Genomic DNA, 25306 nt, shown 5'->3' with positions numbered 1-25306 from the left:
CTCACACATGTAAATAGATGATCTCCGTTTGATTCACACTTATGATACATGAAGTCCATTTGTTTCAGTTTTACCTACAACTTTTTTATGCCTTCTTGCTTTTCCCTCCTTGAATAGAACTATTTGTCCTAAGGTTTTGTTGGGAGTAGTCGGCTTCTGTAGGAAAGGTTTGTCATTTATAAAAGAGGGAAGAAAGGATGGAAGGAAGAAAGCAAGCAAGCAAGGATTTCAGATTGATAAATGGGTGCCCGTGGGCCTGATGGACAATTCTAAGTCCAAGAACACAGGGCCTAACTTCCGCTTTCAAACATGCACCAATTCTAGTTTTCATGGCCTACGAAATGAAAGGTGAGCATATGAAGCATCCAAAGTAGCAACTATGCATGAGCTAAAATATGCATACATTGAACGAGAGTCCTGTCAGCTTCACCAAAATATTGAGGGGGGAGCAGAGGTGTCTAGGCCAAGAGGAGTACAGACCAGTGCAAGTGTGATGAACACACATTTGTAAACCAAACACTTTCTATTTTTATTGAGCACCAGTCATGTGCTGAACAATATTACTCATGTAAAGCTCTCTACAATTGGGAGTTGGATAATATCCCCACTAAACAGATAAAAAGAACTGAGGCTCAGATAGAGTGAGACACCCCCGGTCACAGAGTCAGCAACTCGCTAAGCAGTTACTGGAAACACAGTATGATCCCTGGATTCCCACGTCCTCTTGCTGACTGCCCAGTTGGGGTGGCCCCAGAAATCTTTATTTTTGAAAAGCTCCCTTGGCGATTCTTGATGACTAGCCCTGTCTTGGGAACCGCTGCTCCACATCAAACCAGCCCACTCTCCCTGTCACCAGCCTTGCCTCTGAGCAGCCTTCTCCACGTCGGATAAAACATTTAAAACATATTTAAATAGCAATTTTGAAAAACTATGCAGCATATGGATTCTCCTTTTGATCTCAAAATGATGACAAACAGACACTTAGATACTTCATAAAAGAAATATTACCAGAAAAATTATAGAAATCTGGCTTTCAACTTTGTCTTGCTCTAATTTAAACAAAATGCAACTTTCCAGAGTCACTCACTCTCCCCCCCACCCACCCCCAAATAAATCCAAACTGGGAGCTTCCTTCTCTTTTTCCCTCTGTGAGCCTGGCCTACACCTATTTATTTCTAACTCGCTGGCGTCCAGATTAAAAACCTCCTAAAATGGGCAGTAGGGATGACTTAAGTCCTACTATCAAAGCCCCTTGAAAAGAGCATCTTCTCCGAAATTCACATCCTTGACTGAAAACGGTCCTAAGAAAAGCCAAGTGAGAAAATAAAGGGGGTGGGCAGAAGGGGAGGTCTCAAGCCCTCCAAGCGTCCCCGCCCCTATCTGGGTCCCCAGTGGTGGCCCCCACCTTCCAGGCTGAGCTATCCCACTGGCTGCGGGAACGCCGCCGCCGAGACCCCGCAGCAACAGGCGGGCGGCGGGGGCGATCGCCCTGCAGCGCCGGCCGAGCGGCGTCGGACGTTCCCGGCTCCGCGCCGCGCGCGGGGAGCAGGTGGCTGCCCTCCGCGCCTGCCGGGCGCCCAGCTCTGGCCCGCGGAGCCGGGCGGCGGCCCCGGGCGAAGGGCCGGGCCGCGGGGTCCGGGCGGGGCGACCCGCACCCCCACGGGGCAAACGGGTGGGAGGGGGCGCGCCCTCCGCCCGCTGCGCGGCGCCACGGCCGCCGCTACTCGCGCGCGTCGTCTCCCGACCGGAGAGGCCGCGACACCTAGCGCGGGGCCGGGGCGAGGAAGGAAGGGCCGGGAGGGAGGAGGAGACCCGGAGGAAGACACTGACTCGGAGGCCCCGCTCCCGCCTCTGGGCTGCAGAGGAGACTCCCAGCCTTCCCACCCGACCCGAAACTTTTCCGACACATGCAGGCGTGTTCCTCGCGGGTTTGGGCGGCCCCGAGTCGCCATCGGGAAGGAGGCTCGTCAAACAAATCTGTCCCCGGGCACGCACGCGGAGGTACTCAGACACACGGGGCCGGGGAGGGGACGACCGGGCCTCCGGGGAGGTGCTGTGGGCGTGCAGGCAAGCGGGCGCTACCGCCCGAAAGGGGTTCCCCACGTGCGAGACCCAGTGCTTAAAATCCTGCCAAAGCTCGGAAGTACCGCGGTGTCCGGAGGCTCTGCGTAACTTTGCCCACTGCGCCCCCGCGTGCAGAGGCGTACACACACACACACACACACACACACACACACACACACACACACACACACCCTCACCCCACCCCACTCCCCCTGGCTGCGGCCCGAGCCTGCTCTAGTATTTCAGGGACACGGGAAGAGATGCTAATCCGCGCCAAAGAGGGAGGGGTGTAAATGGCGTAAATCCCACTCCCCAGCACCCACAGATTCGGAGCGAGATCGCCCAGTTCTCTCCGAAAGCGTCCCTTCACTTCCCTCTGCCCTTGGCTTCTTCTCTACCGTGGACTGAAGAAGATATAGCCCAAGAGGATCGATGTATGGTTCCACCCCCCGCCCCAAAATCACAACCTCTCCAAATCCTAATCCTCAAAGAGCCCGGTGGGGTTGAAAAAAGGCAAGTTATTCCGGAGGGAGGTCGGGGGTGGGGCAACAGCACCCCTCCGAAGACACGCGCGCGCGGCCTGGCGGGTGCCTCTTTGGGCTCAGCGCGCCCGGGCGGAGTGGCTGGATTATGTAAGTAACAGCCCTCCATGTGCTCTCCACCATCTGTTAATATCTTGATATTGGAAAGTTCGGTGCCTGAGGCAAAGCCAGGGTTGGCGTCGCAGAGCTCCCAGCCTACTCCTTTCTACTCTGGGGAAGGGATCGTACCTGCATTTGATTGTTTTCGCCCACTTCTATAAAATCAAGTAGTAGTGTGCCCCTTGGATCACTGACAACCAAGCCCCCCTCCCCAGCGCGAGTGTGTGTTTGTGGGGGAAGAGTGATTTTCTTCGAGGTCACTATTGTAAGGAATCCTTTCAATGGATTTGTTTATGACAATTCTAGGCTCCTTGAAGCTTTGTACTGGGCCCTGATTTGGAGGTGGGGGCTTTATTATTTTTTTTAATTACTTTTTCTGCCAGCACCCCGACCCCAAATTTTTGTAAGAGTTATAATTCAACTTCTTTGGAGTGAATCGCTTCTGTTTACTTTGAAAGCTGTTGGTTAAACAAGAATCGCTCTGGAGGCTTCTAAGCAGTGGGGTTCCCAGGAGAGAAACCTTGCAGCTGCTACTTGCTACTGATCTCCTGGCATTTCACTTTCCCCCTCGTTCAGAACAAATCCACGTTGGTCTTGGCCTCACACTGGGCATAGGGATTGAGAGAAAGAGCAGGAATATGGCAGGCAGGCAGTCCGCCTTTAGACAGCGTGCAGCAGGCCGGCCTGCACCCTAGAGTGGGTTTTTATTTCTTTTTCTTCCTCTTTTCAGGGTGGTGGTGGTAGTGGGTGGTGGGTGCTGTTAGATGTTTATCCAGGCTGGATCTTCAGCATCCTTCTCCTGAAATAAACATCCATGTTTGTCTCTCAGCTGGATCTGGTTGCAATTCCCAGAATTGGTTTATTTAGGATCTGCTAACGATTGTTTGTAAGGTTTTTAAATTACTGATATGCACTCTTCTCTCCTATCCCCACCTGCTGGCTTTAAGAAAGAACCTGAGGGGTAAAATACACCGAAGAAATATCAAGCAGAAGTGTGTTTAACCCAGAACCAGATGCATAAGTGATAAGTGAAAGAGTTTGACTAAGAACGCACACAGATCACCCTTCTGATAAAAAAGCAAATGCAAACTGCATGGATGAGGTTTGTTGGAAGACCGGTCAGAACTTGTGTTAACTTCTAAGTTACTGGGGTTGTGTTGGCAGTAGGGCGGAGAAAGGGACTGACCCTAAACTTGCCCGATGGTTTCAGAGATGGAGCCTGTATCTAGGCGACTTGTCTTCTCCGGGCTGACTGATCGCTTCTCGCCTTTCAGAAAACAAACCGCGAGTAGCCAGAGATAGGGAGCTTGGGCCTCTCGCCTTGATTCAGGGCGGCCTGAGCCCCGGGAGAACGCCGAAGTTCTGGCTGGAGAGGTTGCCAGGAGCCTGGCCTGTATGTCGCGCAGACTTTAGGAGACAGTTCTGGCCTCAGCATATGTAGCTCGCCTAGCTGGGCTGCGGACCGAGCTCGCTCGTCCAGCATCGCGCGCGCTCCTATTTCATTCCACAAGCCGCTCTAGTGCCCCCAGTTCGGGCTGCGAACCACCGCGGCAGAGCTGGCGAGCCGCGAGCCTCCGCCGCCGAGGCTGCGGGGTGGAGGAGCTTTCTTGTTTGCCAAGCGGGGTACCCCGACCTCGACTCGGGCCTGCCTTCCCCCGGGAGAGATAAAGGACTTACTAGGGCTCGCAGGAAACTTTTCCCGCCGCCAGCTCCCGGGCGTAGTCTGTGCAAAACGTGCACCGGGGCGCTAGGTGCAATTGACATAAACTTGTGTGCTAAAGTTCAAGCCCTTTCCTTCCAGAGTCTGAACCTTTTCTCCCGCTCAGCTTCCTTTCTTCCCCACTTCCTCTCCTCTCCTCCTTCCCTGCCCTCCTCCCTTTTAAATGTCAAACTGAGCAGATGGTTTTAAGGTGTGGAGGGCATGTATCCTTTACTTCTGTTTAATTGTGGGCTGGCGCGATCAGGTACACACTGGGCTACTTAAGGAAGATACTAGGACGAAAAAGAAGAAAGGAAGTAGCGCTGATCCATTCACAGAACCCGCATTTCTCCGCTCAGTACACCCGCTTACCTCGAAAGGACCCAACCAAAAGAAACACTATTCCACCCTGTATCTAATGGCCCTGTGGCTAGATTATTTCTGTGCCCAGTCTAAATTGTCACATCTCGATTAGAACACTTGATGCAGTGGCCGATCATTGGAAGTGTGAGTCCTGTGTTTGTGAGCCTCTGTGTTGTTTCCATAATGGGTAGGGGGAGTGCCTGGAGGCAGCGAGAAGGGAGACATGAAGGCGGGGGGATGCTCAAGCAAGTCTGGTGGTTTTTTTTTTTCTTTTTCTTTTTCCTTTCTTTCCTGATCCCCAACACCTAACCCGGCCGGCTTTATTTTTTCCCCCTTCTTCTTTTCAGTGTTTGAATCCCATGCCAAAAGTTTCCTACAGGGTATGGACTGGAACATACTATTGTCGCTCTTCTTATTCAAGGATTAGACTTCTTCACAGTTTGATGAATTTGAGGCTAAAATTGTCCCAGGAAAAGTGTGCGTGTGTGTGTGTGTGTGTTGCGGAAGGTGGTGGTGGTAGTTGGCCAGTGTACTTGTAACACACTTTACAAACACTCTGTTGTCACGACGCAACACGATTCAACCTTTGATCTGGTTAAATTCGAGGGACACACGAAAAATACTTGTCCCCATCCTACCAAAAAAAAAAAAAAAAAAGAGCGTCTTATCGATTGGGTGTGAATGTTTCTGCTTCACAGCCCTTGCAAGTCCCAGCTTTTATAGGACCTTGAAGTCATAAACGCGGTTGTCTTATTAAAAGCCCGTTTACTGTGCCCGGTGAAAGAGACATCCTCGCTGCGGCTGGAAGCTTGCGCTTTAGCATTAGCAACTTTCAAATCCTAAGCAGCTCTTCAAGAACCACATGATCTAAAGAAATCTCGCTGGTTATTTTTCGTCCAAGAAATGTCAAAACAAAGTGAATTTTCTGTGGCTTGACGCAGAAGCCCGAAATTTAAGCGCTTGAAATTTCTTACCTAGGAAACTTTAAAGTTTGTTACCCAGGCGTCAAAACGGTGTAAATCCTACATGAAACCTCTCTCTAATCATTCTGGGGTGAGTGAGTTACTGAGCGGTAATCGGTTGGTAGTAATGTTTGTAACAATCCCCCCCACCCCTCCCCAAGGTTGCTGTACCTACAAACCAGATAAGGTTGTTAGAGGTAACCAAGGACAAATATTCTTCTTCCTAACAATTTTGACGGGAGATTAACTGGGATTCAGCCAATACTGATCTTCTCATATCTGATGCAGCGGAGCCAAAGCCAAACCTCTGGCACCTACTATTATTTTAATCCCAAACCTACCTGTATTGTCCACCTCTCCTTTCAAAGAAAGCCACGGTGACATGTATTCCTGATACTAGCTACGATCATTTAAAAAGTGGAATGATTTGAGGGCCCCCGCTCTCTCCTCGTAGACCACCACAGCCCCCTTTAAACCCCCACTTTTTCTCCAGAACACTTTTTCTATGCCTTCCTCCACCCCCCGTCCGAGGAGCGCTCACTCGCTCGGCCGCTCGGCGAACTCGATCAGCGGTATCTGAGAAATGAAGGGGAGGGGAAAAAAAAAAAAAAAGGACCTGCGTCCTGGAAGAGCGAGTGTGAGCCGAGCGGCGCTCACAACAGCGCCCGCAGACCGCTCGCTCCGGCCGCGGGCGCAGCGAGCCGGTCGCCCCGAAGCAGCGGCTGTTGGGCGCGGGTGAGGTGGGGAGGGGGGGCGGGGATGGAGGCAGGGGAGGGGAGCGTGGGGCCCCTCTCCCCTCCTCTCCTCCCAGCCCCTCACCCCCACCCCTTTTATATATTTTTTTTTCTCCTCCCAAGTTCTCTTGCCTCGCTATCCCCCCTTGAATCCGAAGGCGCCTCGCGATTGGGTGCTGGGGCCGGGTACGTCAGTCAGACTGTGACGTGCAGTCTTCCTGTTTCCTTCAGCTGTGTCTTAAAGTAAATCTTGTTGTGGAGCGGAGCCCTCAGCCGAGGGAGCGCTCGGAAATAATACACCATTGCAGCCGGGGGAAGCAGAGCGGCGCAAAAGAGCTCTCGCCGGGTCCGCCCGCTCCCTCTCCGCTTCGCTCCTCTCCTCTCCTGTCTCCCCTCTTCTCCTCCCTTCTCACCTCTCGCCTCTTCTCCTGCGCTCTCTCCGCTCCTCTTCCCACCCTCCCCCTGCCCACCCTCTCCGCTCTCCCGTCTCCTTCTCCCCGCCGGCCCGCTCGCGCGTGCCCGCACGGACTCACCGTCCCTTGTCCAATTATCATATTCATCACCCGCAAGATCTTTCCCCGTGCGTGTGCGCGCGCGTGTCCTCCTCTCTCCGCCTGCCCCCCCCCCCAAAAAAGGCTCGGTGGGTCCCACTGCTCTCTGCACCGCGTAAGTATCTTCTCCCCCCCTTCGCGAGTCCCCTCCCCTTTTCCAGAATCACTTGTACCGGCTTGTTCTTGAATGAGAAGACCAGAAAAAGAGACTCCCATTACTCAGACCCGTGTACACATCTATCCCCCCACCCCCATCCCCGGGAGAAAAGGGTGTTCTTTAGATGAATCATAATTTAAGGGGAAAAAAAAATTAGCGTCTAAACAGTTTCTAAGCAGGAGCCTCAGTGGAACTCCGCGCTCCGCTCCTCCCAGTTCCTAAGAGTAAGTGATCCGCTTGGCTTTTTATTTCTTTCTCTTTCCTGCTGGTGGCTGGGGGGTGGTGTTGGCGATGTGTGTGTGTGGAGGGGGGAGAAGGCTGGTAGTGCTGGGCTTGTCGCTGATCTTCTCACCTTTTGTGTACTGTTTCGGGGGCGGGGGGGGGGGGGGGACGCGGTGAGGAGGCGTTCGCTTCCTTTCCTTCTTTCTCTGGCCCTCTTCTCCGGAGAGAGGACCGCGAGGGGGACCGGGTCGCTTTTTGTTCGTCTGAATCCCCCGGGTCTCCTCCCCAGCCTCATCCTTCCCATCTCGCCCGGAGGAAAACTCCTGGGCTAGTCCCCACGTCCTCTCTCTTTGTCTTGTTTATTATAGCTGCCTTTCTTCCAGGCTCTTCCAATTTGCTTGTCATTTGCATACCTTTCACTTCTCCTTTTTAACCCCAGCAGAGGGCCAGGGAGTAGGGAGGAAGGGAGAGGGAGGAGGAGGAGGGGGTGGGGTGGAGGGGGGGCGCTCGGCTACTTGCCTCTCAAAACGCTGTCGAAGCCGAAATGTTGAGATCGGGGTTGGAGCAGTGGAGAGATGGTCCCGGGCAACGAACGCGGCTCCCCTCTCCTGAGCTCCCAGGACCCAGGGCTAAGTCAAGTTCAGTAGGGTAAGGTGGCACTGGAAGCCTCGGGTTGCGGGGGGCGGGGGGGTCGCGTGGTCGGAGGGGGAGCTGGGGCGCGAGCGCCGCGGAAGGATGGAAGGATCGCGGTCCGGGTGGGGGTAGGGGATGTTCTTGCCCAGCGGATCTGCTCGCAGTCAACGCCGGCGGCCGGTTCGGTTGGGCTGCTTCCATCTGATCTTGGTTCGTCTGGGTGGTACCTACAATTTTGCCCCACTTCGGAGGACTGGAAAGGGAGGAATGGAGAGGTGAGCGTGATTGCTACTGGGAAGAAAAGTCCGGAGGAGGGGGGAGCGGCGCGGGGAGAGCGGCTATCCTGCCTGAACAGACAAGGAGAGGGGGCGACGAGGGCAAGCTGGGGTCGGGGGAGACATTCCCCAAAGCCCCCGGTTTAGCAAGTTGTTGGTCCTTCGGGTGTGCCCGCCAGTTACTCCTCCGGCTAAAACTCAACATAGGTGGAGAGTGTGGATTGGAGGGGCCGGGGGTGGGGGGCGCGGGAGTGAAGTTAGACGGGGAGTAGTTTTGGAGGGAGACTCACAGGTCTCCCGCCACTTTTTCAGCTTTTTTTTTTTTTTTTCGGAAGTAGAGAGTCCTCCTGGCAGGCTGAGAAGAACTGGGAGGAGGGGTTGATCGACAGTCTTACATAGCCCAAGGAGGCAGGTTGGAGTGTGAAACTGCTGTTCTTGGCAATCCAGAACCCACTCCGCCTGGGGGAAGGCTGAGAACTCACCTGCTTGTTTTTATTTTTCCAAGAAGGTCTGGTTGTCTCCTTGAGCTTATGAAAACAGTGCAAGCACAGGGTGGCCTTCTCTCAAAGTCAAGGCTAGAAGTCTCTTCTCTTCCTCTCTCCCCACCCCACCCTCTCTCCCATCTATAACCTCCCTTACCAAAAGGAAAAAAAAAAAAATGTACTTTCCTAGACTACGTAGGCAGAGGTCTATTAGCCCGAGGGCTGTGCATGGGCAGGGCCTGACAGGTGTGTTGTGTCAAGAAAGACAGGTGCAAATTTCCTCTGTGTCTGTGTATGTCTGTACCGTTCCAGACCACGGTGCTGTGCTCCAGGGTTGTAGAGGTTTATGAATTTATGGTTGCCCTGGTTAATAGGATTGTCCGGGCTAATGGGAACTAGGCTGTTGTTATGTTTTGAGCCCTGCCATGTGAGTCCTTTGGTTGGGGGTGGGGGACAAGTTGGTATGTGTTTGTTTATTTTTCTTAAGGATGTTGGCAGGCTGCTAGGGAGGCTGTGTCTCAGGCTTCTGTCTGCCAGGCAGCTGAAATTACCCCCCACTTCAGGCAGCAGGTGGAGGGACATTGACTTTCTCTTTGCTTCCCTCTGGTTTACGCCTGTCTCCCAGGTCTGTGGGGGCGTTGCGGGGGAGTGATGAGAGCTTTCTTTTGTGTGTGTGTGTGTGTGTGTGTGTGTGTGTGTGTGTGTGTGTGTGTGATTTGGACATCCATGGGTAGTATGTGTAACTGCCAAGAATACCAAAGTGAGTTTGAAAGTGTTACTGTTGTTAATGCTTATCTTTTTAGCGTGCTTTCTCCCTGCCCAGAAAGAATAGGTATGTGCATAAACTCTTTCAAGTCGTATGTTAAATACTCTCATAAAGTAGAATGAGCCTGTCATTGTACCAGACATGTGCCATATGTCCTAGTTAGTACTTTGATGGAGAAGGAAAATCTCAAGTATGTGAGAGGTAACTGTGCTTTTCTATTTGATGCAAGATGCAGGCAGTTCGCTCTCTGAAGAGTTTCTTGCAAGAACTTCTGAGCATTTTCAAAATTAAATGGGCTGTGGGTGGTGATGAAGAAAAGGGGGAGTAATTTGGTTAACCTGTCCATGTGCTACACCGTGGACCTGTTTCTGCAATGGTAAAACTAAGGAAGGTAAGGACTGTGGCTTCGTGTGTGAAGGAGGCTATTGAGAATTCAGTGTAGGCACTATATCTGGATTCTCAACATCTGATCTTTTATTTATTTATTTATTTTCTTTCAACCAGGCTGCTTCTTGAGTTGCATAGAATTAGATTAGATGGCGAATGGTTTTTGCTGGTTGGTTTGGTTGCTTGGTGGATGATCATTGTTTCATGAAAATGAGAGAGTGTATGTCATTTATTCTTTCAACTTAAACATCCAAGTTCCTCCTAATACTTTTCTTGGATGCTTTTGCAGTTCTTTCATAATTAATATGTCATCTATGGATATGTTCATTTGCTTTATTTTTATTAAGTATTTTCTGTGCTGGGCACTTATTGATATTTTTATGTGTCCATTATCCAGAATTCTATTTAGTTTAATCACCACCTTGTGGGAAAAATGTCATGCATACGTAACATTCATCTTTGTTCTCACTTTATTCATTCCCTAACATCTTTCTTCTGTAAGTAGCACTTATAATCTTAAAACATAACCTAGCTGCCAGGCGTGCTCTTTATTAATTCAAAGTGAAATAGGCCTTTTTTCATGAATTTCTTATAGGTATTGTTTGCATTTACAACTGTTAAGATAAGGAATGGTAAGGTTCAAGATTAATAAAAGCTTATAAAATGTTAGTAATTTAATAATAGAAAGATGGATTGTGCCTGATACGTTATAATTGGATTCTAATTAAGTATCCGTATATATTGTAAAGGACATATACATAAGAAATTTCTAAAACCTATTGCCTGGTGTATTCTAAAGCTTCAAAGGACAGTTAGAGTATTTCAGTTGTCTTCAGAAAGAAAAAAAATTGTTTCTTCTTAAAGTTATTTCTCACTCCCTTTTGTTTACTAATCTGGTGAATTATTACTTTTTAAATAAGTAGAAATGAATATTTTAGGCATGTTCCAGAAAATTGCTGTTTTCATCTTGCAGGTGAAAAATATATGGAATTTTTGATAGAATGGAGGAATTTTAAATGAAATGGTTCTGATTTGAGAACTCTATGATAGGAAAATTTAGAATCTGTTATAAGCTTTGACAATTAATTTAAGTATTAACTAATATCAAGTGGATTATTCACAGTAAACACCAAAGGCTTTCTTAACCTTATAGCAGGAACTTCTCCAAGGAGAAAGTTGCTAATTAGCAGAAATGGACTCTTAAATACAGTGAAGGGGACAGCTTGGTAGGGGGCCTGGAGGGGCGCGGCAGGGGGTGGGGGGGGGAGTACCTAAATCAAGTCATCTGATTTTCCCCCTTGAATTACTGATTTCCAGATGGATTCACAGTGTTCTTTGTTGGTGTTATTCCACTTGAAATTTCATAAGAGACTTGACCCAAGTAGATCAGAGGCCCACTTAAAGGTGGTTTTCTAAAAGAAGTAAAAGCATAGGCTTGAGCAATTTCTTCAAATCATTTTATCAATCAAGACTGATGATCTATATAATCCAAGCAGGAAACCACTCCAACCATACCTTCTTCCCCATCTTATGAAAGATTTACCTGAACTATTTGAATAAAAACCATAGTGAACACATCTTTGTCCAGAATCTGGACTCCAGATAGAGGCGTAAAGGTTGCACCCCCTTCCAAATAACTTTTTCCCCCAAAACTTTAAACTTTTAATTTTGTATTGGGGTATAGCCTGTTAACAGTGTTTGGTAGGTTCAGGTGAACGCAAAGGGACTCATCCACCCATAAACTTAAAGCAGAGCACTTCACCACTTTCTACTTCACACTGCAGTGTTCCTTTGAAATCCTCCCCTGAAAATTCTTTTCTACTTACATTATCATCGGCTTCCTTAGGATTCTCCTTGTAAAGTTATCTGACATTCTTCAGATAATTCAGATTTTAATGAATGTTGTGGAGTCCTTAAAATCTGACTTGATTATACTTGGATGTTTGTTCTTTTCTCTGGGAAGAATCTGCTAATGTTAAGATACTCCTCATATAGAAATTATTAAAGCATTTGTGTAGTTAGATGCCAAGTGGTACAACCCAATATTTAATAATAAAATATTCTATGTAGATTTTCATATTAATTAAAGGAATAGAATATGTGTATCAATCGATAATACATTTGGGTTCAAATTCTGTATCAGTATTTTTCTACATACTTGCTGATATTGATGTTCACCAGTGCTGATCAGAAGGTTTCCCATTGCCAGGTTAAACTCAAGATTAAAATTAAATATAATAAAAATCAATAATAATTGTAGTTGAAACATATGGCTTAATACATATATTAATAAATAAGGGAATTTTTAAAAATCTTTAATGGGCAGGTTGATATCACTGATAAATTCATTCCATAGCATTCTCTAAATTCTGAACTGGGAAGTCATGGAAGCACTTTTGAAAGCATTTTCAGGTGATTTAACTTATATTATAGTCATTTAACAATGCATTTTCTTGTGTGGTAAAATATTCATATATACTGTTTATGAAACATGATTCTGATAAAGTACTATAGTCACTAGTTATTTTATTTAATCTTGCCTATAGCCTCCATGGGTTATAATTCCAATGTGTATGATTCCTATACCTTCATTTTTGAATTCAGCTCAAAGCTATATGGAGAGAGTTATTTATTCACGCCTATTAATATAATGCCTTGTTTTGCTGGATTATATCATTTTTCCTAGTTTTCCCATTTGTTTTGTCCTGATTGTTATGTCTCAGCTGTACATTTTACAATAAGACCTAAAAGACCCTTAGCCCCAAACAGAAACAAATTATTATTTGATCTAAGAATGCTGACCAGTTGCAAGAGAATAGCAAAAATCAGTTTCGTTTAGGGAATTTTAAAGAAGTTACAGGATATTTTCTTCTTATAACACCCAACGATCATGTTTAATTAACACGCATTCGCCACTGAAGATGAGCGTATCATTTCTTTCCACCTTAGAAAGAGCACAGCCCTCCTCTTGGCTCAGGCATGAGGTGGGGATGCAGCTGTTGATACCTAGGCTAGAGGAGAGGAAGTGCAGTTGACGCAGAGGTAGAGGCAGCTGGGAAAGGAAGGATGGCTGTGGGTGACCTTGTGTTCATCTCTTAGACCAGCATGTTGTTTCTGAGCCTCTCTTGCAGAGATGCTCTTCCTATAACAAGGATGGGTAGGAGGAAAATCCAGATAGGATGTTAGGAGGAACAAGGGAAGAAAATACTGCAGAAAGTTTATTCGACATTTTGATTGGAGACCTGTGTGCTTTTCAGGTGCTATTAAGGGGAAAATGATTTACACACAAAAAGACAAGAGGTAAAATTTTTAAAGAATGGCAATGAACTCTCTTTTTGAAAAGCTGATATATACACACAGAGTCCTCCTTGCAAAAAACATCCCCCTCAATATGCGAGTCTTTCTGAGCTTTAAAATAATTCATCTTTTTTCTTGTTTGTCTCAGTTTCCCCCCCTTTTGCTCTCACTTGACAGCTGTACCTGATTTATCAGATCTAACATGTTAGTGAAATATTTGCCATTGGATTCTTGTATTCCTGAAGCCAATTTCATTTATTAATGTGTGAGGGGTCACAATCATCTTGAATTCAATTTTGAACTCTAATGCTGAAGTTATCAAGATCTGATTCCATTCCAAGTTTAGGAAATTTCATCCTGAGGCACACAAAAACTATTTTACCCTCAAGCATCCAAAAAACATATAAAGAAGCATCGTATTGCTTTCTTGACACTCTGAACCAGGTTTTATTTAAAGGTTGCATCTTCATAGGAAAACTGGGAACAAGGGTTGCAGGATGACATCTTTGTCACTTAAAAAAAAATACACACTGCCATCTAAGCATTGAGCTTTTTCTTGATTTTTACAGGTTATTTCATGCTGAAATTATGCCTATTTGCATGGATAGTCATTCTTTAAAACTAGCCACAGATGCAGTCCTAGGGAGCACGTAGATGTTTTTACAGGTGAACCGAAAGAGATGGGAGCTCTTCCAAACACTCTGCACGCTGCCTTTGGCAATAGACCCTGTTATTGTGAAGATGTGCTCTGTTAAGCAAACGTGAAGTTTAATATTAGATAAATCTCGTGTGAAAAAAATTTTTTTTTCATTTTCTTCTTAAAACGTCCATTGTAAGCAAGGAGATGTGACATCTTAACGTTTAGACAGAATTGGGGGTTAGCCATCACTGGTTAACACCACAAAATATGTCAAGTGCCTTTTATAAAATGCAAGGAAGGATATTCTTTTTTTATATTGTGTTCCCAAGAAACAATGGAAGTTCATATGCAGAGACAGTATTTCCCTTTCTCACATAGTTAATTGACGTTATCTTCTTTCTCCTTTATGTATCTCCTTTCAGTCTTTTTTTTTTCTGTGTCTTTTTTTTCAATGTTTTAATTTGGCATAAGAAATAAGATTCACAAGTGGTGTATGTTAAAGAGTTTCTTCAGGCATTTGAAGTATTATTTTGGCAGATTATAGGAAAAAAAAAAAAACTAGTACTGATGATGTATTTATCCTTGCCTAACTCAATTTATTGTTCCACATATGGATTTCTAAAATGTGATAATGTCCTTCTTTTGCACTGAATCCAACTTTAAAATTTAAGTCATCAAAAAGACAAGATGAAAATTTATAAATATTCTCATACTTACATTAAAATCCAGCAACAGACACCATCTTCAGATGTGATTTTTAGTATTAAAAAAAGCGCATATCTGTGCTAAATAAGCAGACTTGTAAAATGAGTATTTGTGCATTTATTTCCATGTTAAATTGACCATTTGTGTTGGAAAGATGCTGATGGGAGTGTTCTCTTCCCCATTTCACATATGACAAAAATATTTTAAAATTCAGTAATAAAGGATGTATGTGAAATATTTGCATTTTTTAGACTCATTTCCCCTTAATAGCATTAAAGCCACAATAATTCTATTGCAGAAATGGAATTTTTCATTCAGATTTCATGCATCCTCAAAATTTAACCTTATTTCTTAAGTATGGACTACTTTTATCTGCTTTTGTAATATGAATCTCAGTGCCCAAAATTTAATCAATTGGTTGTCAGAGGCTGTGTTCTTATAATCTACTGTTTCTTCTGAAGATAAACAGTATCATTTTAGGCATTTGTGAAAGAGAATCATATTACTGGTGCTTAAGCAGTTTTTGCTTTTTTTTTTTTTTTTAATCTTAATCCATCTTAAACCAGTGGAGCAGAAATATTTAAAAATGTTTCATTTCAAGCAGAGTGCATAATAAATTGCAATAATTGTAATGTGCCATAAATCCCAGAGCCTATGCATTTTGCATTTGATTCAGGATTGAGGTCAGGAAATTTGGAGAAATTTAAAGAAAATGATTCATCAGTCCTTTTGTTCTGTTGGCCAGGGTCCCGGGATTCTTGAGCTGTGCCCAGCTGACGAGCTTTTGAAGATGGCACAATAACTGTCCAGTGATGCCTGACCATGACAGCACAGCCCTCTTAAGCCGGCAAACCAAGAGGAGAAGAGTTGACATTGGAGTGAAAAGGACGGTAGGGACAGCATCTGCATTTTTCGCTAAGGCAAGAGCCACGTTTTTTAGTGCCATGAATCCCCAAGGTTCCGAGCAGGATGTTGAGTATTCAGTGGTGCAGCATGCAGATGGGGAGAAGTCAAACGTACTCCGCAAGCTGCTGAAGAGGGCGAACTCGTATGAAGATGCCATGATGCCTTTTCCAGGAGCAACTATAATTTCCCAGCTGTTGAAAAATAACATGAACAAAAATGGTGGCACAGAGCCCAGTTTCCAAGCCAGCGGTCTCTCTAGTACAGGCTCCGAAGTACATCAGGAGGATATATGCAGCAACTCTTCAAGAGACAGCCCCCCAGAGTGTCTTTCCCCTTTTGGCAGGCCTACTATGAGCCAGTTTGATATGGATCGCTTATGTGACGAGCACCTGAGAGCAAAGCGCGCCCGGGTTGAGAATATAATCCGGGGTATGAGCCATTCCCCCAGTGTGGCATTACGGGGCAATGAAAATGAAAGAGAGATGGCCCCGCAGTCTGTGAGTCCCCGAGAAAGTTACCGAGAAAACAAACGCAAGCAGAAGCTGCCCCAGCAGCAGCAGCAGAGTTTCCAGCAGCTGGTTTCAGCCCGCAAAGAACAGAAGCGAGAGGAGCGCCGACAGCTGAAGCAGCAGCTGGAGGACATGCAGAAACAGCTGCGCCAGCTGCAGGAAAAGTTCTACCAAATCTATGACAGCACCGATTCTGAAAATGATGAAGATGGTAACCTGTCTGAAGACAGCATGCGCTCCGAGATCCTGGAGGCCAGGGCCCAGGACTCGGTGGGGAGGTCAGACAATGAGATGTGCGAGCTGGACCCGGGGCAGTTCATCGACCGAGCCCGGGCCCTGATCCGGGAGCAGGAAATGGCCGAAAACAAGCCCAAGCGAGAAGGCAGCCACAAAGAACGAGACCCCGGGCCCAACTCCCTGCAGCCTGAAGGCAAACACTTGGCCGAGACCTTGAAACAGGAACTGAACACTGCCATGTCGCAGGTGGTGGACACGGTGGTCAAAGTCTTCTCGGCCAAACCCTCCCGCCAAGTTCCTCAGGTCTTCCCACCGCTGCAGATCCCCCAGGCCAGGTTTGCAGTCAACGGGGAGAACCACAACTTCCACACCGCCAACCAGCGCCTGCAGTGCTTTGGCGATGTCATCATTCCGAATCCCCTGGACACCTTTGGCAACGTGCAGATGCCGGGTTCCACAGACCAGACGGAAGCCCTGCCCCTGGTGGTTCGCAAAAACTCCTCGGACCAGTCTGCCTCCGGGCCCCCCGCCGGCGGCCACCACCAGCCCCTGCACCAGTCGCCCCTGTCGGCCACCGCGGGCTTCACCACGTCCACCTTCCGCCACCCCTTCCCCCTCCCCTTGATGGCCTACCCGTTTCAGAGTCCAATAGGTGCTCCCACCGGCTCCTTCTCGGGGAAAGACCGAGCCTCTCCTGAATCCTTAGACTTAACTAGGGAGACCACGAGTCTGAGGACCAAGATGTCGTCCCACCACCTGAGCCACCACCCCTGTTCACCAGCACACCCACCCAGCACCGCGGAAGGGCTCTCCTTGTCTCTCATCAAATCCGAGTGTGGCGATCTTCAAGACATGTCTGAGATCTCACCGTATTCGGGAAGTGCAATATCCTTTCATTTGCACCCCACCCCCACCCCAGCCCAAGGAGAAAACAAACCGAAAGCCAAAAGTCTTCCCCCAAGGTCAGGTTTACCCAGGGTTTTAGAGTCATGTAGATTCCTGTCTTCTCCAGTCTGCCCTCTTGTTCGGAGGCATAGGCTTTTATCAACACGTGCGTGGGGCTTCTGGTTGCACAAAAGCTTTACAGGAAACCAACATCCCTGCAACTTTCACAAGTTGTTGATTGCTCCCAAGCGCTCCTATTTCATCTGTGCTTTTGCAGCAGTGTTTTTTTTTTTCTGCTGTTTCTTCCCGTATTATCTTCTTCTTCTTTTTCTCCCTCAAGAGTATTTTTAGAGGATGGGGGAGGGAGGAAATCTCAGTGTAATATTGCACTCATCAGATTTTAACACAGTAAGACTCATACTGGAGTAAAGTCAGTTTCGAGATCCCCAAGATTCCGTAAGAAGAATTCTCCCTTTAGCCATCTAGAAGGCTCCTGGTCTGTTTAAAGAAGGCCTGATTAAATCTTAGGAGGAACAGTTTGCTGGTGGGAGGCTGCAGTGGGAGAGGATGGATGTGGATGGGGAGTTAGATGTTCTCCTTATTCTTTAAGGGGGATTTTTTTTTTAAAGGAAATATACAGGTACTAATTTATTCAGACGACATCCGTCTCTCTCGTTCACCCAAGGTCTGTTCTTCGGGTCTGGTGCAGCTGCCTCTATGCATGATTAACCTCTGTTCAGCCATACACAGAAATCTTTTGTCCTAACATACACAAAGCAAATTATTTTGGAAAGCAAGAGAGCACAATTAAATATAAAACTCAGCTGTATTCAACTTTAAAAATGCCTCTTTTTAGGTCTCTTTTATATTTTGAACCTGACTTTTGAAATGCCAGTTACATTTTTTCATTAGACCTGTCCTGAACTCTAGTTATTTTTAACTCATGTTTTTTTGTTTTCTCTATAAATTGGTCCTTTCAGTAAATTTTTAAAAAATCGTGTGGTTGTTGATGTTTTGGGGGTGTAGAATAGTAGCATTTGGGGCAAGTAGAGGCCTGTTTCTTTTATAAGAAATTGTCAGATGGATATAAAATTTAGCTATTAAGTTGGCTGTTGCTAATGTGAGGGTTTTGAGCAATCGTCTTGATGACTAGAGATTGGCATTTTCATATCTAAACCCACTCCAGAGGCTGCCATGTAAGGGCAAAGTCCCAGCTGTGGTAGAAATGTGTTTTCCTTGATATGAAAGTCATCTTTCCAGCCTATTCAAGATAGCAGCGAAGATTTCTGATAAAGTGAATGTGCGATACACATATGAGACCCACTTGGGCAGTTAAGCACAGAGTCTCTTTTTGTAGAGAGGAAGAAGAGGATAATGTCTGGAGGGAAAGATGGGAGGACTTAAGACGTAAACAGATGAGTCTTGGTTTGGTTGCTGATTTACAAATCTTAACTTTCAGAGATCTGAGGTTGAATCCACCAGTACTGAATCAAAGCTGTGCCAGGCACCATGTCACACACCTCATAAGCAGGCAACAAACATTGGTCAAATTGGAATATAGCTGTTGGTGATGAGAAAGGCAACAAACAAAGGCACAGGCATGAATTTTTTTTTTTTTTTTTTACACCTTGCAGGAGAGCTTCTTCTGGGGCTCATACCAGGCTCATGTCCAGGGCCAGACCCCATTGCTCCTCGGAGATCTCTTACTTCATTTTGAAGCCCGTTGTAGTGATGGTGGGTTCTCTCTCTCCTCACTGTCTCTGTCTCACACACACACACACAGGAAAGGGACATGCCCATTTGGATGACTATTGAAGCCAGGTTTCAGTCCTATAAGGCCATACTTAACTCTAAAACTCAAGATGCTGGTTTCTGGTTGTTGTTTTTAAATAAGTTGAATCTTCTAAGAAAACCATCTTTGGATTGCTGAAAGTGTTGCTTTTGCTCCTGTCTCACCCTCTCTAAATCCCCTGAGGAATTCTGAGGATTTGAATAGGAAGAACTTCCTTTTCTTTCTATACATATCAAAGGCTTTAAAGAGAATTTAGTTGCTGCTTCTTCAAAGGAATGAATAACTTCTTTCTCTTATGGTAGAAGATTCTGCTCAACAGGGATGGTTTGGAAACACCTGTGTTCCTATGAAATACTAGTTGCTTACACCTGGAGTTATTTCTTGTGTGTCGCTAAATAGTTTTGGCGTCTTCCTGCAATTAATGATTACATTTCCTTCCTGCTGTCCTTCCAGCTTCTGTTTCTTTCTCTTTTCCCCTCCACAACCTCGCCCTGTTAACCATTTATCTCTTTGCTATATTGTTTCTCAGGAAAAAGATAGGTGAGTACCATTTTCTGGAGTCTACACAGTTCTGAAGGCAGTGAGAACAGGAGTGTTTGTTGGGAGACTGGATGTCCTTTTCTCTCGTCTCTGACCTTGTGTGGCAATGAGTTCTTCCCTTGACTTTCTTGATGATGATGCCTAGGCAAAATTCTCAAGCTTTTAGTTCAAAGAAATCTCTAGGAATCACAGCAAGTGAGTGGACTTCAATTTAGGTAGACAAGGCCATATCTGAACCTGTTATGCAGTTATTCTTTGAAAAGCTCAATCGAAATGAGGAGAAATGGGATGAAATGGTATCTTCATGATTTCCATTATTGCTTTTCTCTTTAGTTCATGGCTTTCCAAACTGTAACGGATAATTGAATACTTAGGGAACGATTCTTTCCCACCCCAAAGGCATCATCTGTTTCTTTGAACAAAGGAGCCAGGATAAGAACTATCAAGGACACCAGCTTATCAGATAAATCCATTCCAAGTCCCGCACATAAAGCGTATATGTTCTATATCATGGAATGCACTACCTTGGTATCTTTTCTGATAGAAGGGCAATAGTGAATGTGTGCATGGTAAACTAAATGTCAGTGCACCTGCCCCAAAAGCTCATGTCTTGGATATAAAAATTTGTTCAGTGTCTTTGCAAATGAATCTATTTAATCAAATATTAAGTTTTATTCAAATTCCAAAAGAAACAGCCAGCCAATTGTTTTTCCTCCTGATGTTCCTTGTCATGCATCCTCTTTGCATCTCAAGAAAAATAGCCTTGTTCGGGCCTCAAACATTTGCATGCAGCCAAGTAAAGCACAAGAGCCATGTTCCAGGCGCGGTTAAGACATGCAGGTGAAGAAACTGGGCCTCTGCACCCCAGCAGCCAGCTTTCCCTGGTGGGCTTTTAGGGGGAATGTTAAAAAATACTTGAGGTTCAAAAAGAAAAATGGCTTGATGATTTGAAGCTAAAAATCCACCCAGAAGACCTGAATTCAAAGTGAATTTCTAAAATATGAATGAATCCATAGAAGTTGATTTTTTACTATTTTGGAAGTCATGTGGGGCCACAGGAGTTAGTTCTGTTAGGTGTATTATCTGTAGGGAAACATGACTATTAAAGACTGGAACACCCTGGGTTCCTCTCTTCTCCCTCCCTCTGATTATGAAGTAAGTACATTAAAAAAAAAATTCCATAAACTACACATCCCATTGATTATGTTAAACTTCTGGTGGAGCCACAACTGGCTCTGTCTCTTTATGACATGTGAGAATTTAGATCTTTTCTGCCCATTTAAGGTGTCTAAGGGGAAAAGTCTCTTAGAAACATAGCAAATCAGAGCTTAAGGAGAAAGCTAAAATCCTCCAGATTTTAAAAACGTTTGAGAATTAGTACTCCCGGTCTATTTGGTTGGCCCTGCAGCACGTAAAATCTCTAGGCACGATTCAGGATTCAGTTGGGGAAAGAAAGAATTTTCTTCCTGCAGGCTTCACAGCCTCTTATCCTCCCATTTGCCTTTTTGCTGCCTCCACTGCTCCTCCTGCGGCTGTTGTTTAGGTGAGGTTGTACCGTGCTTGGTAAACAGACAACACTTACATTCTCAGGTTGTTTGAACACCGTTTTAGGTTCAGCTGCAGTCCCCTACTTCTCTGATCTTTTATATTCCCCAGCAGATGTCTTTCATTAATTTATGGATTTATCATCTTTTCTTCTTTTTTTTTTCTTTTTCTTTTCTTTTCCTTTTTTTTTTTTTTTTTTTACACCTGGCAGCTGTCTCAAGTTTCAGCAGTTATTGTCTATTTTGCATTATACATAGAATTGAATGTCATCTGTCTTCACAAAGCTATGGCTAAGAGAATTGAGGCAAAGCCACATGAGCTGCCGGGACAGATCTTGTTTGCGCTCCATCCCCCCTCACCCCGCCCCCCCTTTACCTCCTTAATATTTATTTGTGCTCATTTTCTTTCCTGGCCTTGAATGGAGCTTAGCTCGTGTTCAGTACAGCTGTATGTTTACTGAATCTATTCCATCATGAGTCATTGTGCGTGTGTAAGTATCCTGGAAACAGCTAGTGCTTTCTTGGAAGAACAGTTGCTTTTCAGCACAAGCACTTAAAAGGGAAATTAACCAATTGGTCAGTTCAGATTTATTTTGAGAAGGAAAAGAAAGGATTATCTAACTGTTGGCTTTTAAATCTTTCATTAGCTATTTTTAATAGTTTATTAGAAACATATATTTTATGGGAATTTTATCTTCATTACATGATGAGCAAGATATAAAGATGCATTCTGTGTTCTGTTGCCACTGATCAATTCCAAGTATTTCCAACAGGAAGCATTTTAAAGCAAAAAAAAAAAAAATGGACTTGAGAAATTCAAATTAGGATGATTTTGTCATGAAATAAAAAGCCTCTAAATCCCAATCAAAAGAAGATGGATACTTTGCTCTTTTGTTTTGGTTTTTTTTTTTTAATAAAAATGATGAAAACATCTTAGCATAATTTAAAGACATTGAAAGCTCCAGGAAGTTTTGGTGGCTCAAGAAATCTCTGAAAGCCACAGCAAAGCAGTTTGATTTGTATGAGACCAAATTTGAAAAGATTTGGGACTTTTCCCCGCTAATAATTAAATGTACCAAGTTGTTTGAATGTAGCCGGTCTGAAAGAACAGATTAGAACCCAGATCTGAGCATGTTTGTTGAAGTTTGGACTTGCCTAAAACTCTTATCACGAGGCAATAGGAGACAGCTTGCAACTATTATTTCACTTATCCATTTGGACAGATGGTCCTGAAGTGTGCCGGGCTCCTTTAGTCCCCTCTCTCGGTCTAATGGAGGTTACTGGAGGGCCTTTCAGCTCTTTCCTTGGCACAAGAAGTATGTCAGTCATAAATTATCGTCTTTGTAATCATTAAGGATCTCAAACAAAAACACAAGTTCAGTTAAGCTGCTTTGGCTTACAGATCTCACATCAAAATTTCTTTCTTCAGTGTTTAGTGTTTATTTTCAGTGGAAACAAAAGGCATTAACTTTTCAATTCGCAGACCAAGGTGATCTTTTTCAAATTGCATGATACTAAGGGGAATGCTAATTGATCAAATTCTCGGCATTATATTTGGTTAAGCCCCCTGTTATACGTAGACAAGAGCTTATCAATATTAATTCGATTACGCTTCTCTAGGAACTTCCAGGTTTCCCTCTCTGTTCCTGAGGTTGGTCACGCTGCACTTGATGGAGGTCATTTAGAAACCTTTACCTTTCTTAAATATCTGTGTTTATTTGTCCTTGCTTCCTGTGGTGTGAAATGGTTGTGGAGCGTGTTAGCCAAGCATGTGTGTGCTTGTGCGTGTGTGCATACAACCACACATGCACATTTTCTTTTCTTCTTTTTCCCTATTTATTTATTTTTTTTCCCAGACTCTTTTAAGAGAAAATCCTTAGAGAAGCTTCTAGGAAGGACCCTTAATTGACCTTGTGGGGGACCACATTGATTTTCTCCACGTGCGTCTTCATTTCTGATAAATTATAAAGCCATTAATTTGCTGAGGAAATGGCAGGGCCAGGCTGCGGCACAGATGTGACCAGAGCCATCCCCGCTCCGAGTGTGCTGAGGAGTGCCAAGAATCTGGGGGAGAATCAGGAAGCCGGGATTGTTATGGTTAGCCTCACATTCTCTTGGGAACTGTTTTAGTTGCTGCTGTTTACAGATCTAAAAGGTAATGATGTTTCCAGATAAATAGGCCTTCTTATTTTGGGTAAGTGGCCATTTATTGATCTGCTAACCCACATTTATTGATTTGTTAGCCCCAACCACTGTGCCACTCTCCAAGGAGTTAACTATAAATCCAGGAGAGGCAAATTGTATCTGGTTTTGGATCCTCGCTTTAACAAAAGCGACACCCCCTCCCTGTTCTCTCAGTGCCCAAACTACCCCTCCCAAGTTTTAGCTATTATTGAAAAGGAAACAATTAACAAGATATAATAATAAGATAGGAAGAAAGTGAGTCAAGATGCTCCCTTATATTAGCACTAAAAGGTAAAATGTGAAGCTTGCCTAACAGTGATCAAAATAATGCATTTTGTATTTTCACTTACATTAGTATAATAATTGGATGTCAACTGCAGAGAGCAAAGAGAAGAACAAACAGAACTGTAATGCAAAGAAGAAAAAAACTCTCATGATAAGAGTTGTGCAATACCTGTTGGGCGCATTTGTCTCCTTAGCAACAAGTGAACATATAGATAGCCTAAGGACCTCAAACGGGGAATAAATGTTTTGCCATCCTCACCAGGAAGTCACCAAGATCCCACAACTAAATCGTGCATCCTCACCATTATGTTTGGCAATTTCTGACCAGCAATGGTCATTCTGAGCCAGCAACAGCAAGTTAGTGATGGATTCCATGGCCAGAGTCGTTTATCTTCCAGAATTCCCATGGCTACTGGTTGGGCCTCCAGACTCCTGGCAGGGGGGAGGGAATGGTAGGTACTTGTGTTTCAAGAAATTATCTCCTTAACCAACTGCATCCTACATGCAGGAAGGATTGTCACCCAATCACTTGAAAAAAGCAAAGCTCATGTTCTTTTATACCCGTTATCCCAGCTCCAACATGCTGAAGACCTACTTCTCTGATGTAAAGGTAAGGATGTTTTTCAGTATTAATGTTTTCAATTTCTGTGCACGAGGTAGTCATTTGAACACTTGGAAGTTAATGGGGATGAGTGTGGGGCGGTTTGGTGAATACACCTGTGTTGTAATTGATTTAATGCACTTGTCCCTCGGTCCAAAGCTGTGCCAAGCACGGAGGCTCCTTGTGTACTAAGACCAAAGGACTGAGCGCACAGATTTTCCTTCTAGTCCCGGAAACTTCTCCTCTGTCTTTTTGTGTCTGAGTAACTCCTTGGAAGAAATTTCAGCTGGTCCTGGAGGGATGCGCTTTAGAGAATTTTTTTCCTTCCCCTTGGCCACAGTGAACTGTTTCTGTTTTTGTTTCTGGTAGTTTCCCCATATTTGTGCTTCGGAAAGCAAACTCTAGCACCTCTTTCTCCCCCCTGTCGAAAGGAGCGTACATTGAAATTCTCTCTGCAGTAGCTGCTTAAAAACAAAAGTGATGATTGTCTCTTATTTACAACTTAATTTGTTGTTGATGTAGAGTACACTGAGCATAAGGAGAATGAATAAAGTGACAGATTCAGGACACATTATTCAAATGAGGATATGAAAGCTGTCGGCCTACAGCTGCAGCCTCCCTCATTCTACAGAATATGGGGACCTCCTGGTTCTGTGTGTGTGCGTGTGTGTGTGTGCACGCGCCCGCGTCTGTGTCTGTGTGGGGGTTTTAAGTAATTGTTTGCAACAACTTGATGTTGTGTTAATCATCTGTAACTTTTTAAAACAGAGATTGGGTTTTGATGATGGTAATGACACGCATGGTATCATTATCCAAGGAACTCGATAAACATTACATTAGCTGAGATTAGTTTATTAGGGCTGGGTACTCTTCCCCCCGACCCTCCCCTGCCCACCCGCCGTGTGTAAAGTTCTTATCTCTGCCATGGAGAAGCCATGATCTGCCAAAACGTACTGCCTTCTCCAATGCTCCCCTCTCTCTGCGGTGGGTTTTGTACCTGATGCCTGAGTTGCATCACTGGCCCCCTTTTGCAGGCTGACCCATTGCAGACTCTGCTTCACCCATGTTTTACTTGGCCTTGAAAGAAAAGTTCTGTTTTCCGTCCTGTTTGCTTTTGAATTGTGTAGCAACTTCAGCCTTTTATCTCTCTCCTTCCCTGGCCGAGCTCCTTAAGTGGAAGGCATGTTTCCTCCTCATTCCGTGCCAGCAAACTGGGCAGCATGGGAAGGCAGAAACAGGCAGGAT

General features: G+C 45.1%; 1 protein-coding gene across 9 annotated transcripts in view; it reads left to right on the top strand.

Annotated features, from left to right (window-relative positions):
- The first annotated feature begins 1749 nt into the window (after nt 1-1749).
- Nucleotides 1750-25306, top strand: part of PROX1 (prospero homeobox 1) — a 60184-nt gene continuing 36627 nt past the window's right edge. Inside the window, exons 1-3 of one of the 9 annotated variants that reach the window (XM_027565619.1) lie at nt 1750-2001; nt 15324-17115; nt 23963-24070. In XM_027565619.1, coding sequence (XP_027421420.1) covers nt 15391-17115; nt 23963-24070 — 1833 coding nt within the window. In that variant the 5' untranslated portion in view covers nt 1750-2001; nt 15324-15390. Of the gene's footprint in view, nt 2002-6526; nt 7396-7890; nt 8042-8136; nt 8302-15323; nt 17116-23962; nt 24071-25306 lie in introns of those variants that run through there. The other 8 variants (XM_027565615.1, XM_027565610.1, XM_027565616.1 and 5 more) reach the window with 8 other exon arrangements.

This window comes from Bos indicus x Bos taurus, chromosome 16, assembly GCF_003369695.1.
Source record: "Bos indicus x Bos taurus breed Angus x Brahman F1 hybrid chromosome 16, Bos_hybrid_MaternalHap_v2.0, whole genome shotgun sequence".
Lineage (NCBI taxonomy): Eukaryota > Metazoa > Chordata > Mammalia > Artiodactyla > Bovidae > Bos > Bos indicus x Bos taurus.
This window is presented reverse-complemented; position numbering and strand designations above follow the sequence as displayed.